Source organism: Hippocampus zosterae, chromosome 7, assembly GCF_025434085.1.
Source record: "Hippocampus zosterae strain Florida chromosome 7, ASM2543408v3, whole genome shotgun sequence".
Lineage (NCBI taxonomy): Eukaryota > Metazoa > Chordata > Actinopteri > Syngnathiformes > Syngnathidae > Hippocampus > Hippocampus zosterae.
In genome coordinates this window covers 2,356,453-2,371,283 of record NC_067457.1, presented here as the reverse complement: position 1 = coordinate 2,371,283, position 14,831 = coordinate 2,356,453, and the positions used below count along the sequence as shown (strand labels likewise).

The 14,831-nt window shown below is 48.0% G+C and overlaps 1 protein-coding gene across 35 annotated transcripts in view; it reads left to right on the top strand.

Annotated features, from left to right (window-relative positions):
- Positions 1 to 1,398: 1,398 nt before the first annotated feature.
- tcf7l2 (transcription factor 7 like 2) overlaps positions 1,399 to 14,831 on the top strand; it is a 76,475-nt gene continuing 63,042 nt past the window's right edge. For 5 of the 35 annotated variants that reach the window (XM_052070829.1, XM_052070825.1, XM_052070810.1 and 2 more), the window contains exons 1-3: positions 1,404 to 2,078; positions 2,279 to 2,345; positions 2,501 to 2,625. In XM_052070829.1, coding sequence (XP_051926789.1) covers positions 1,890 to 2,078; positions 2,279 to 2,345; positions 2,501 to 2,625 — 381 coding nt within the window. In that variant the 5' untranslated portion in view covers positions 1,404 to 1,889. Of the gene's footprint in view, positions 2,079 to 2,278; positions 2,346 to 2,500; positions 2,626 to 14,831 lie in introns of all 35 variants that reach the window. The other 30 variants (XM_052070821.1, XM_052070815.1, XM_052070813.1 and 27 more) reach the window with 12 other exon arrangements.

The following is a 14,831-nucleotide window of genomic DNA, read 5'->3' as shown; positions in this document are numbered from 1 at the left end:
GTGTGTGTAAGCTGCCTCCCCATGTAATTGGCTGGAATGTTGGAATTGCCAATGCCGTGTTCATAATTGTGTCATTTGTGTGTGTCGTCCATGTGAAATTCATTGTGAATTTGCTCACAGTTCCATTAAACCACGGCTCCAAAGAGAGATGGCATGTTCTGAAACGAGGAGATAGTGGAAGCGGCGCTCATCACCGATTGATATCACACACACACACACACACACACACAGAGCCCCTGGAAAGGGAAAATGATTCTTCCTCCTTTTGTTTACATTACAGGTAAGCTACTAGTACAGCATTGTGTGTCTTTTGTTAACCTTTTTGAAAATAAGGATTCTGTACATTAAAAAAAAAGAGATAAATAAAAAAGCTCATCATTTGACACCCTATCCCCATAATGGAAAAACACCTTATGTGAGCAATGTTTCATCATCTCATTAACATGAGTTAATTTTATTCTTTTATTCTGATCTGGGTTCACATGAAAAATGTCTTGAGAATAAATATAAGATAAGATAAGATAAGATATCCTTTATCTTAATATCTTTAATATCTTAAAGATGGTGGTAAAAATCCAATAATTTTATTTAAAAAAAACAACAACAAGAAACAGCTCAAACAAGTCCACATGATGGAGTATTTATTTTTCAGACTCGGTTTAAAAAGAATTTATTTGACACATTGTGATCTCTTTTTACATGTCGATCAATTGTCTTTTTGTCTCAAAGAAAAGGTTGGAAGATGATTTTAAATAAATAATAATCATCATCATTTACCCCCAAAATAGAAAGCAAATAGACATTTGTTCTACCCACTCTCAATTATATATATACATGTACTGTATGTCTACATTATAATTCACGTTTACATGTAGAAACAATTCTTTTTTTCTTTCCACAATCTCATTTACAAACAATTTCCCCCTGCGTGCTGAGGATGACAGTACAAAATGGAATTTAAAAAGAGATTTTGAGCAGCCACGAGGAATTCTGATTAGTCCCACAGGACAGCTCACCTGTCACGCAGGCCCGAGTGCACAAAAAAAATGTGGGGAAATATTACCTAATATGATGAAAAATAGATCACTGCAGACCAAACAAGGGTTTGTGCTTTTTTTCCCCGCAAGATGGCCTTTGAGGAGAGGAATATTGTGAAATATTTAAAAATGTAAATAGATGTGAGGGAATGGTGAAGCTAGTTCTCGTTTCAGCCCGCCCATGTGTGCTTTTATTTCATTTTTTTCATGCATGCAACAACTCCTTGGTGTCTTTTTTTCCTGCAGTGTTGCCTTCACTGTCCTACCTCGCATGCTCCGACAGAGCCGGCTTCCTTCCTCCCTCTCTCCTCCTCCTTTTCTTTTTTTTCCGATTTATGAAAACGTCACTTCAAGTCCCTCCCTGTTTGAATCTCATTAGTTTCTTGTGTGTTTCTCCCTGTCAATAATCCCGAATCCAGACTCTCTCTATTTCCATCCCTCTCTATCTGTCAATCAGCGCCGCCTTTGAACTGAAAACCACTCCGACCAACTTCAACTCTCTCAATCCGAGCACCGCGGCTCCTTCACCGGCTTCCCCGTTTCCGGCAAGGGTCCCCTTCTTTTTCTTTTGGGGACTTTTTTTCAGTGGGGACCGCGAACGCCACACGCTGTGTGTGCGTGTGCGTGCGCGTGTTTTTTTTTTCTACTGGAGGGGGGCAACGCCACCTACGACACCCCCGAAGTCTCGCAAAGTGGCACTTTTTTTCGACGGTGAGGGGTCCTTTAAAAATATATACAAAAAGTTTCTCCTTTTGGAGGACTTCCCCCCACCCCCCACCACCACTAACGAGAGCAGCAGCAGCAAGCTAGCCGCCTTCAGTGAAGCTCGTGGGGGGAAAAAGCGGAGCGAAAATGCCGCAACTGAACGGCGGTGGAGGGGACGACCTGGGCGCCAACGATGAAATGATTTCCTTCAAAGACGAAGGGGAGCAGGAGGAGAAAACCTCGGAGAACTCGTCGGCCGAAAGGGATTTAGCGGACGTCAAGTCGTCGCTCGTCAACGAGTCGGAAACAAATCAGAACAGCTCGTCTGACTCGGAGGTAAGTTGGGAGCTCGGCAGCCCCTCCACAACGCCACCCCCCGGACAACTCCGAGCCGAGTGGCCGGCGGCGGCGGCTCGCGAGGCGGCCAACTCGCAGGCAAAGTTCGGCCTGGGTGTCCCGCTCACGCAATGCCCGTGTTTCATAGTTATTTTTTTCTTTCTTTCTTTTTTTGTCTCCCCACTCCAACGTCTCTCAAGGCGGAGAGACGGCCTCCGCCTCGGTCTGAAACTTTCAGAGACAAAACGCGAGAAAGTTTAGAGGAGGGTGAGTCTGGCTTCCATTTGAAACTCCACACAGCACACACACGCCCGCCCCGTTTGTGTCTTTTTCATTTATTGTTCAAAAAACAAAACAACTTTTGGCCCTTTCTTTTCTGTGTTCTTTCCGCCAAAACCACAACTCCGGTCCCGCCATGTTAGCAGCGAAGAGGCAAGATGGAGGGCTGTTCAAGAGCCCACCGTACCCGGGCTACCCGTTTATTATGATCCCCGATCTCACCAGCCCCTACCTCCCCAACGGATCACTTTCTCCCACAGCGCGCACAGTAAGTTCACCCTTTTTGTTGTCTTTCCTGTAACGACGCGACACGACACGCGCAAACCCTGTCACCGGCGTCTCGCGAAGGGGGGGACAAAAGTAGACAGTGTATCAATAGTCGACTTTTTGCCACTGTCCGTGAAGTGTACAGTTGGAGCGGCTCCCGAGTCCTGGCTGTCGTCGCTGCTAGCATGCTAAGTGGCTAATGAAAAAGGGGCTTTTTGTGGCAGGCCAAGTGTGTGTGTGTGTGTGTGTGCGTGCATAGTTCAATTTTCGATCACAACAATTCTTATTTATTATTATTGTTATTATAACAAATTATATTGCTTAATTGGGATTTCTTTAAGTCATGAATAATGCATTTATGTAGTATTTGCTCAGCCCTCATCAAAAATGCCCTCTTTTCCCTTCTCAACAATGTGAAAGCTGCCCCCAATCAAATATGCAAATGAGCTAGAAGTGTGCTGCTATTTGCATGTGTCAAAAAAAAAAGCAGGAAGAACGTCCACACATTCGATTGTTTTCATTTGTAGGATTATTGCCATGTTATTTTCTGGGGTGCAGCGCACCTCGTCATGAAATTAAAATTCCAAGTTCATCAATAAATTCAGGTTATTTATTTAGCTGGTGTTTTAATTATGCAACTCGCAGATTCCCACTGGGCCAAGGGCGAGCCTTAAGCGCCGTTAACCCTCCCCCACCCCCAATTTCCTCCCTTTTTACATACTCCCCTTATATTATTTTAAATGTTTGCAATTACGAGTCAAGCACTTTAGGGCCTGTCATCTCATTTTACAAGGTTAAGGCGTAAGCGAGGCATGTCGGAAATTGGAACCCTCCAAGCCGCAATACACCCCTCACCCCCTTTTTCAGTACAAGCTCAACGCCTCATATTTATCTCCTCCATTCTCTATTGTGCACACCCTGAAAAGGAATACGTTGGATAAGGGAGAAAATATTGTGCGCCGCTGTAAATTTTTGAGGCGTCTATTCCTGTATTATGTCATTGAAAAGGTAAACAGGACTATACCCATCTCCCTTTTTTATTCATGTCTTTTGCCGTCCATCATTTAGTCTCATTAAAACTGACACACACACACACATCAGTGGAAAGCACTTCCTCGTACAAGGAGTCGTGTGACGACGCTTTGCACTTTGCTCTTTCGATTCCACCTCGGCGTCATCTTTTTATAATTGTGATCCACAAATAAATGAGCATCGTCTTCAATTTCTTGATCCAGATTTTCGCCGATTTAAATGCATCATTCAACATCTGAATTTTCAGAGTTAAGACTTTCCTCACTTCATCTAAAAAGTAGCTTCCATTCCCGGATAACACACATCACTTGAACTCCAAAAGGGCAGACCTTAATTACGCTTAAAAATTTAACAAACAACATTTACTATAACAGTAACATTTAATTGCTACTTCTTGCTTTATTTATGTTTTTCTTTGTGTGTTTTGTGTGCACGGACTCATTGCGAGTCATTTGTGGTGGGGAAGCTTTGCTACTTGTAAGGCGATAATATTTTCTTACATTTCATCAAGGTGGGGCCCTAAAAACCCGCAAAATGTCCGCAGTTGGACTTCCTTCAGCGTGTGGATGGTCTGTAAATAAACCCCCCCACCCCACCCCAACATCCTCTCCCGCTGTGTCTAAGCCATTAGCGTCTTTGAAGTGGTTGGTGTCTCTAATATCAATGTATTCGACTTAAAGCCGCCATTAATAATTCACCTGGACATTGATTAGCTGTCTGTTACGTGGCAACTCGCGATGATGACGGAGAGGGAAAAAAAAAACAAGGCTTTGATTTGGATTTGGAGGCAATGGTGTTTTTTTTTTTTTTTTTAACAGAACGGCAGGGAGGGTTAACATCATTTATGTGACCTCTGGCGGGAATCCGTTTCGCCAAGCGCCGCCGAGTTCCAAAGAGGCCGCCAATTGAGTATAATTTTGACACGTGTCCAGGCTTTAAAAAGCAGCCCCCCCTCCCCCCACTCTCTGTTCACTCGGCAGACGTCCGCTCAGCTCGGACTTTTCCTTAAAGCCGGCACAAAGACTCGCTGGGCTGCGCTTGGCCTCTCGTTTCCTTTTTTTCTTTTAAACACTGGTTCAGTGTGGGCTTACATCCCACCAAAACAGGTAAATGCCCTCCATCCTTCCACGTTGGCCCACCCCATGGCCTCATTATTTAGAATTTTGGCCAAGGGATTGTATTCATCTGGATGTAATATTGCCCTCCCCCCCACTTCAGACTGAAACAATAGTTCATTAAAAAAAAAACAATTTAAACACACTCCGCTTCTTTTTCTTTTCTTCATTTCAATAATACATGTGGCTTTTATTGTCCCAAGAAACGTGCAGCGACGGCATCCTTTTGTATCCGTTCTAATTGGCGCGCTGAGCGACGGTATCTCGGCTCAACATGGCGGCATTGTCAGCACAACAATGCGTCATCGTATGGATTACGTGTGTTCGTCCTCCTGTAAATGGATTTCTTTTTTTTTTTTTCCTTTTTGGGCCAAAGATGAGGATTTAAAGGATTGTGTGTGTGTGTGTGTGCACGCGTGTTTTGGGGGGTGGAACGTGGGAGGGGGCTACACCTTATCAAATTGGCTTTACATGCTAATGGCGTCTAATTGGTGTCTGCAGGGGAGCAGGGAGTTGGGCTGGGGGCTACTGGGCGTCAAAACCGCGCAACGTTGCTGGGCCCTTTTGTCTTGCAAATCATTTTTGTTGAGAGAAAAAAAAAAAGTGTGGCAGTGGAAGCTTCCAGATTTTTTTTTCTTCCCCTCCACGACTCGTAAAATCTGTTTTGGATTTGCCGAGTTAACTTTAAGCGACTGCGGGGGGGCGGGGGGTTAGGAAGTTTGGCGCACTAAAACACGGGGCCTGCGATACATTATCGGCCTCGCATTCTCTCGGCTTAATTAGTCCGAAATGTAATTGTTCACGCTCTGCGAGCAAAGAGAGAGTGAGAGGTTTTTCTTTTTTTTTTCTTTCACTTTTATTATTATTATTTTTTTTTTTACAGAACAATAAATCACTCGCATATTTGCGCCGTGATTCACGTGGAGGCTCGACCTCTCCCCGGCTCGACATGTGGTAAATTGTGAAGTCAATGAATCGCAGATGTAGAAGCGCGGGAGGGGGGGGGGCGTGTGGGGGGGGGGGGACTTTGGAGAGGCAGTACAGTAAGGTTTTGTCGGTGCCTGGCGAATGAATGGGAAAGATTTTAGCCGTAAATATTTACTGAGAGGATGTGTGTTTGTTTTTTTTTACCCCCCTTACCCCCCCTGCTCCCATCATCTCTGGTAGCAGGGCTTAATTGTCTAAATCGGAGGATGTTGGCAGGCTGAGCTGTCACCATCTGAAACATTTAAAAATAAAAAAATGTGGATGTGTTTCCCATCAAATTTTTAACTGGTGCGAAGGGAGTGTTGAGCAAAATGGCGGCGGCGGCGGTGAGGCGCTTCAGCTGCAGTCACGTCGAGCTTGGATATTTTTTTTTCTTCTTAAAATGAACTTTATTGACACTATTGTTTTAACATCTTGACATATTTTTAGTTTTATGTCGACAGGCTTTCACAAAGGCATTCGTTTGGCAGCTGTGCGCGAGTAACCCCAACCCCCCTTTTAGTGTAACCCCCCCCCTTTTTTTTTGTAGCCGCACTCCCAACCTTCCCTCCCGTCGTCGCACTCCCCTCTCTCTTATTCACTCCCTCCCTCCCTCCCGCGCTCACTTGCTCTTTCTCCCGTGCATTTCTATAGCCGTCGTGGCAGCAGCACACAAAGATAGCACCGTGCATCCGAAACGCCAACTTTTGTCATCGTGTTGAATACAGGCCCCATCCGGCTCTTAAATCCACGTGCGTTTACGTTAACCCGTTTTCCTTCTTCCATCTCTCGAATCTGCGGTAAAAAAGTTGACATATTTAAAAAATTAAATAAAATAAATGGCTGGAGCGCAAGCAGGCCTTCTTATTTTCGCCGAAATGCCACGCCTCCCGTTTGCCTCGAGAGCAACCTCGGCGTCCGAGAAGCTGCGAAGAGGGCTTTGGAGTCCGATGGATAACCATCAAAATGCTTGTCACCGCGGTTCGGCCTCAAGTGCAAACACGGGCCACAAATGCCAGACTCATTTGTTCTCCTAGCACAGGTGTCAAGCCTGCGGCCCTCGAGGGCTTTCATTTCGCGGGCTTTCCATGTTTCCCCTCCTCTAACACAGCTGAGTCAAAATGATCAGCTCATCAGCAAAGACCTAAATGGCGGACGAGTGGATCGACCTGCGGCGGCTCGGAGAGCGCGCTAGCGGGTAAATTCAAGTACGTTCGCACAAACTCGGAAGTATCTCGGGCGTCACGAACGCAATCAAACGTCCGTAAATGCCCATTGATTTCCTCTCCAAAGTGGATAGAAGATGAATAAATCCGTTGGCAGCGATTTGGAGGCTTCCTCGTGGTGTCACGTTCAAGTTCAGCTACTTGAACGCAAGTGTCACAAGTGCCAACGATGGCTTTTCCTTTTGTTCTCCAAAGCGGATAGGTGACTATTAAAGAGCGATGTTCCGACCACATTTTTTTTTTAATTTTTATTTTTGCACCGCAGTCTGAGTCTGAGCCACTTGATTGAAGTACCCGCCATTATGTTGTCATGATTCAAAACCTCTGCAATGCAATGACTGAGAAATTAACAACCGCATCAAAATTGTCTCAATTATCTTAATTTTTTTTGGGGGGGGGTAAAAGTAACCTAAGATGATGGTCTGTTTATGGCTATATATCAGCAGTAATGAACTAAAATATTTTGTTCTTGAATCATTTACAAATCCGATCTTTTCGGCTGATACCGATCAGTGTTCAATCCCCGATTTTCGATCGTGTGGGTCGGAATCGGGACAAGCCTACTCACAAAACCCCCCCGGGGATTTTTTGGAGAGTTGCTCGTGGTTAAAATTCAAGTTCATTCACAGGGGGGAAAGTCGTAAAGTGGGAGGGAAAGTACAAGAAAGCGGGAAACGAGTGCAAGTGGAGAGGAGGGAGTCGGAGGGTGGGGGACAAGCTGGGTGGCGGGGGGAGGGGTTTAGCGGCAGTGGAGTTGTGCTGCGGGGTCACTCTCACAAAAGCCAACTGAATGGAGTGCATAATTGCTCCTAATGGCGGGGCAATGAGAGCGGTGACAGTTCCTGGTTAGATGTCTAAACAATGACCCCCCCCCCCCACCCACCCCGATGGCTCCACAAAAAGCAGAGCGGGAATAGAGCGAGGTTGGCCAACTCACTTTTCCCGCAGGTGTTGAAGTCTCGCTGTGCTGGTCTGCCGCCGGCGGATTGTGCGCAAAGTTTGGGAAAGGGTCAAAGGGCACCGGTGCTTGACATGCTTGTCGTTGACAAAGAAAGGGAGTGGAGGGGAGGGGGGACCCTTTTTTCTGACCACCACACGCGCCTTGTGACAACTGTTGGTCATTGTTCTCTCTCCGAGCAGCGCCACTGCAGCTTAATCTCTCCTCATTCCAGACCCCCAAAATGCATTTTTCACAAATTTCATCGTCAATCAAACCACATCAAAATGAATCCATAGAAAATGCATAAAAGTCTTTTTTATTTTTATTTTTTAAAATTTGGTTGACCTAGTTTGCAGCATGGGATCGGGTCAAAGATGTGGTCATGCCGTGACATTATAATTGTCAAAATAAAACTAATTTCTCACCAATTATCCATCTGTCCATTCTCATTGATACACTTCGACAATGTATTTTTATTCATGCTAATAATTGATATCTGGCGCGTTCACTCTGCAGGGAGTTCCTGTTGGAAATTGGCGTTGCTGTATCCTAAATGGCGATAAAACTCCAGCCTGTGTATTTTTTAATCTACTCATTAAACTTTTAATTGAAGCGGGATAAGCTCTGAGGAGTTATGTGCAATTGTGTAAAGAAAAAAAAAAACAGTGCGAGGGCACTAATGAGGCGATCTGAGTACGTACGGACGCGTAGCCGCATGCCAAAGGTAAGCGGAGATTTGTCGGCGCACGCCTGGCGCAATAAATTCATCTGCTCATCGACGGATTATGGCAGGATTTGCACGTTAAAAGACAGGAAAAAAAAATTTGCGCCATGATTTGAAAATGCGAAAGGCTAATAAATAAAATAGCACTTTTTTTTTTTTTTTTATAAATCCCTCCACCCTCGGAGGTTGATGAGCAAATTCCAGTGGAAAAGCAGATTAAGAGTAAATTAAATGTTGGCTCCTAAAGCAGATGTTTGGAAACCTATTTTCACAATAATAATGCGTCTCTTGTAAAGAGACAGCTGTCAACTTGTGTACCGCTCGAGATAACATTTCATGTGAACAGCTTGTTGTGGCCACACATGGCACCCCCCCCACCCCTAACATGTGGGCCCTGCCAAGCATTATAATGAAGGTAATGGGCTATGGCGTCGCTAATACGGCTCCAAAAACACAACGGCGACAAATTGCGAAGCGTACTTGCTGTGGGTTATTATTTTTAATAATTGGTTTGATTAGCTTTCTTTAGCGCCATTTTCACCAATGCCTTATTTAAACTTCCAATTAGATTTTTTGGGGGGGGGCGTTATCACCCTTGACCTGCGCGGGGCCGCAAGCATGTCCCAAAATGTTATTTTTCGTATCCGCAGGACACAAATTCGCCGTTGTGCATTGCTAGAAACACCGAACGGTGTGCTCATTTTGAGGCCCAAAATCCAGTCATTATTTCCTTTCGGCTCCACCTCGTCAACGTGTTCAACTCAGTGCGCCGCATCAGGTGTAGGTCACTTCCCAAATTGACTCGCCGCATTGAGTGAATTGTCAATTGTCCTCCTTGCGTGGAGGGGGGTCAGATTGCATCAAGTGACTTGTGTGGGCCACCGCGACCCTCGCCGTCCACCCGGCGGGGATTGACTAACTTGACTAATCGACAAGAGAGAGCGAGAGTGAGGGGAATGGGCCAGCCCACCAACAACGGTTTGGCACTTTTGAGGCGGAAGGTGATGCAATTCGGTCACCCCGGAATGACTTGTTTGATTGGAATAATGATCGCACGGTACACGGCGGCCGACAGCTTTTCGCCGCGTCTCCTCCGCTGAACAATGGCGTTTGTTTTGCCGCAACGAGGCGAGCAGAGCCCAGCCCCAGCGGTGACGGATGTATTGGATTTTTTTGGCGCGCGCGTCCCCGCGGTTTGAATCTCGGCACCTCGCGGGCGATATCCTGCTCTCTCTGTAATGACGGGGTCTGGAAACAAAATTGGGGCGAGTTCTGCGGCAGGTTCCCAAGTGGCAGTTTCTTTTCCTATCCGAGGGAGTGGTAGACCGTATTTTTTAAAATTTATTTATTTTTGCTTGGTTTGGAAGCCACATAGGATTCAGAAGTCCAAAATTAACACCGCAAAGTGTGTCTTTGGAGGCCTCAGCGACAATGTGATTCGCTCAAGACAAACTCTGGAATAACGCGGCGTTCACTTTTGGACACCCCCCAAAAAAAAAGAAATCTGGTCCATTCCCGCCCAAGTCGCTTCGGGTGATAAAATGAGCGTAACCCATCGGAGTCGCCGATGGGAAGTTATTTTAGGTCACGATCTATCGGCACGCAATCGAAAGGTTGCAGCTATGAATCAGAAACCAACAGCCGTCATTATGAAAGTTGAGATTAGAAGATAGCATCACTCCGGCGGGGGTTGGCCTCCGTGTCATGTGACGCACGTCACAGTGCCCTTTAGAACCTGGAGGCTCCTTATCTTCACTTTTTACGGCGCCCGCCTATCTTTATTGGCCGCCGACGCTTGCCCCTATTCCGGTTCGTCACAAAAGACGGAGGAGACGACCGACTCCCCGGGTTCGCGCTCCGAGGACCGGAATCCGGAAGCCGTCGCTCTTGTCGCCCTTCTCCCGATCCGTCACGATCCGGGCAGGCGTTGGTTGGTGTCGGCTCCTTTGCGCAAGAATGCGATATCCACTGTTTGAACAGTGGCTTGTTTCAGGAGCGCAGGGAAGGAAGTAGCTGCCGTGTTTACATAGTTGAATTGTCCTTTGCTCCCCCCATCCCCACATCTCCTACCCCCCTCTAGTGTCTAATGGACGCCTCTTCAAACATTCCCAAGTGTTGCGATGACCCCTACTACTAAACACGCGCTCGATGCCCATCGAAGAGCTCGACATTGACGTACGGTCCGGTCGTCGAGCTAATTGTTGTTTGAATTAGCACGTTATGATCCCATGACAAATGTCTGGAGCACGCCGGCCGCCAGAGCGGAAAATGTTTCCAGGGGATTGGCGTGATCTTTTGCGAGTGTGTAAACCCGCCTTCAACAAGATGGATAAATGCAATTATTGGGCAGACCCGCAGTGGAGGAAATCCATTTAAAGCCCGTAAAGCTCAGCAGGGTCCGCGCTTAATTCATTTGGCCAATTTGTGGGGTGATGTACGAGTGCAGGGCACATTAGTCACGCTGGGGAGGGCGGGGGGGGGGGGGGCGTCTCGCCGGCGTGGATGGACGCGGCGCCGGGAGAGGCCGCGGAGGGATTAACGGAACGTGAGAGAGATGCCCGTCGCTCGCGAAAGGAATTTCCTTGGTGGACAAAACGAATGACACCCGGACGCGGAAGTCGCTGAAATTCGTCCATCATTCGCCGGAGTCTAATCACTTAGCAGTTGCAAAAAAAAAAAAAAAATCAAAAAAGAGTGGCTAGCGCAGTGCCCGTGTCGAGGGAAGCTTCAAACTTCGCATTTGTCACCTGACAGAAATTCCGTCCGGCCTCCGCGTGAAACCGTGCCGGCCGGGGGGGGTTGTGAATGCGGAGACTTGTCGAAGACAGGTGCCGGTCGCTGTCCCTCAGGCTTGACGCGCCGCAGCTGGGGAAGGACTTAAGGCTCGCGGTCAAGTTCGGGTCGGAGGCCTCGGCTTGAATTCCCTCCTTGACTGCGAAGGAGCCGGACGGGAACAACAAGACTCCAATGAATCCCCGTAGCGGAAGTTAGCTGGAGCCACCTTTTTGGAGCCACCTAATGGTCTCTTGGCTGCCCCAGGAAGCCCCCCCCCAACCCCCACCTCCCCATCCTCGGGAGTGTGAAAATCCAGCCCCGTAACTTTTGCATGTGCATATGTCATCATCCCGCCCCTATTTCGTCTGCGAGCTGCCGCCCAAAGTGCTTGCCCAATCTCCAGAGAGAACAACTGTTTTCTGCCGTGTTTAGTCAGGAGGAATTCCCTGCCCCGACTCGGAAAAAGGAGAACTTGTGGAAGTTTTCGATACGCCCCTGCGGATCGAGTTTCATCGGTGGGGCCAGCGGTCTTTACACAACTGTTCCCAGTTAGTGGCGGGATGCCAGTCTCACTCGGGTCGCCAGTTGGACAAATGGTTTTCACTACCGCTGGGTTTAGTTTCACACTGTGCCGCTCAGTTGCAGAAATATTCAAGGTATCGTTTTCAACCCCCCCCCCCCCCCCCCGCCCCCAAAAAAAAACGTCACCTGGAGAACACGCGTGGAATTCCGCACGTATTTTTGGACCGTCGGCACGGTTGAGATATTCTGCGGCTGAGGCAGAAAGAGGCCCCCGCTGACATTTGAGCGACAAATGAATTGACAAAACTGGCCCCCGACTCCATGAGAGTCTCCTTTGTTGGCTTCTCGACGTCCTTGGCGAGACGACGAGATGCGGTCGGAGACGCCGGAGAGAGTCAACCTCTAATTGCTTCAAAATGATGATTGAGGCATCAGCATGGGTGGATGCTGCTATGGGACTGCTTCCACTCAAGGGGGGGGGGCGGGTATCTGGAAGCCAGTGGGATTGCTCCCCAATGACAAATGGTTGTCATAAAATCGACCCCCGCTAACCACAGCAAATCGCACTTTTCTTGGCGCACGGCGAGGAGACAATCGTTTTCCTCATGTTTGGAATCGGCCTTGCCATGCGGTTTGCTCGGATGGGCCGCCTGGAGCCGACTGCTTCCACATCAGCCCTCCCGCTCTGGTTATAGTCGGTATTTATTTATTTTGCTTTTTTTGTCTTAAATACCGCAGCGATCAGTGCCAAACGTCCCCCCCGCCCTCCAAATCGCCACACAGTCATGGCCTTGTATTCTCAACTCTGACAAACAAGAGGCACACCTGCCCTTGTGACTCGGGTCTTTTTACCCCACTTGTAGCCCACCCACCCCAGCCCATGGGCCATGCCGTGATTTAGCGAATCACCCCGCTTAATGATTCAATTGGGCATAAAGTCATTGAGAGGCAGCCTGCTTGCCATCTGTCCGGTTGAGATTAATACTCTCTGTAATTAAATGTGACCTTGGGGGCCATCAAGGGAGATTCTGGTGGGTGCCAGTAGCCAAAGATTTAAAGTTAAAAAAAAAAAAATTGCATTGGATGACGACACGTTTACAATGAAATGTTTTTCCGCCCCGTCTTGGGTTTGATGGTTGAGACGAAAGCTTGACCGAGCGTGTCCGCGAGATGCGTTGATAGCCTCGACGACGACTGCCGTTTTAACTCCTCATTATATGCGTGGTTTTGTACGGACTCCCGAGCGTTGGTTTATCTTTTTGGACAGCGTCCAGAGACTACAAGGCCTGCTTCTCCTCAGCACTCCAGCCAGGTCGGCGTAAAGGGCCCTGCAAAGCTCCGTTATTGGATTTCAGGCCTGATCTGGTTGTTTTTGCAGCGTAAACAGGACATTAAAGACAGAGGGTGGTGGTGGTGGTGTGGTGGTGGTGGGGGGAAAAGATGGCGAGCTAATGAGTCTTTGTGTCAGCGTGAGCGCGGCGGGCGGCGGCGCTCGGGAGTTTTCAAGCCTTATCCTCTGCATCCGCTGTCGCGGTGACACGCGGTGAAGAGGAGCCGACACCCCTGCGTCGGTCCGATTCCAGTCAATAGAAATAAGAGACATTAGCGCGCTTCAGTCTGTGCCTTGCAACTGCAGCCCGTCCCGTTCTTTCGGGGAGGAACAACATCCCTCTGGTTCCGCCGGACCAAAAATAACCATTGAAATTGCTATGGTTGCGTTAGGTTGCGGCGGCGGCGGCGGCCTCGTGGCAGCCAGGAACCCGATTTGAGGTGGGATGGGAGGCCCGGCCGGGGGTGAGATCCTCAGGGTAGTCAGGCGTTGCGGACTACGATGAGAAAATCAACCCCAGCGCGGGAAAACGGCCGAAGCTGAGATTTGACCCCCTAACCACTTGGCCCATCATGCTGCCCCAGGTTGTAAATGATGTCAGCATATTAAAAAAAACAACATTTTTTTAAACATACTAAAAAATCCATCATGACGTCTCCCCAGCATGCCTCAAGTTGTTCCTCTTCTCAACACGCTCGCAGCCTTCAAACTCCCTTTGGAAACGCCTCCCCTGCCACCTCGCTCCGTCTGCGTACGCGCTCTGATTACCTCTCCAAACTGGCAATAAGTTGATTGCTTTACAGAGATGATGTAAGCCTCTGCCCTCGGGTACATCAGGTTGGATTTCTCCTTCTTTATCTCGCAAAGCCTAAATTAACAGCTGGTTTGGTCGGAGTTCTCCCGGATCTGACTGGAGGATTAGGCCCGGTTCTCATGCGAGTCAATCCAGTTTGATTTATTGCAGGTCTATCAAAAAAAAGATCAATGGGAGTCCTTTTGAAAGTAAATCCTTAATCGCTCTTTGCACTTACGTGTCATCATAGTGATTTCTTTCCCCCTTCTCCTTTTGCCCATTTCTCACTCCCTCATTCTTATTCTTTCCGTACACCTTGTCCCCCCCCCCCCCTGCCCCCCTTTCCGCTGCGCCAACAGCATCAGGGTAGCCGGATAGATCAATTATTTTTCTTCTTCTGCTCTCATTAGGGATATATTCAAGCAAGCCAGCTCCAAGTTGGGCGCCTTTGCGTTCCGTGGTCGTGCTCGCAACCTTTTGTGCCGCTCGTGTTGTGTCTTCGCCGAAACTTTCTCATATTAGGCCCCGTCGCTCATGCCGGGCTCGGTAATAAGGAAGTTCTCACCTCTGACTCTGCGATCCATATTTATGAGCGCAAGACTGAAATGACAATGCTAGTGAAAGGAAAAGGCTCTCGTTGGGATGCTCGCCGCTCCTCAAGGAATATTCCTTTGCTTCGACGAGGCCGTCGGAGTTCCCTTTGGTTCGGCGCAGCACAGTGGGCTTTTTATTGTTATTTTTCTTCCGCTTTGCATCTTTATTGTTGGAGGGTGTCCGTTAACGA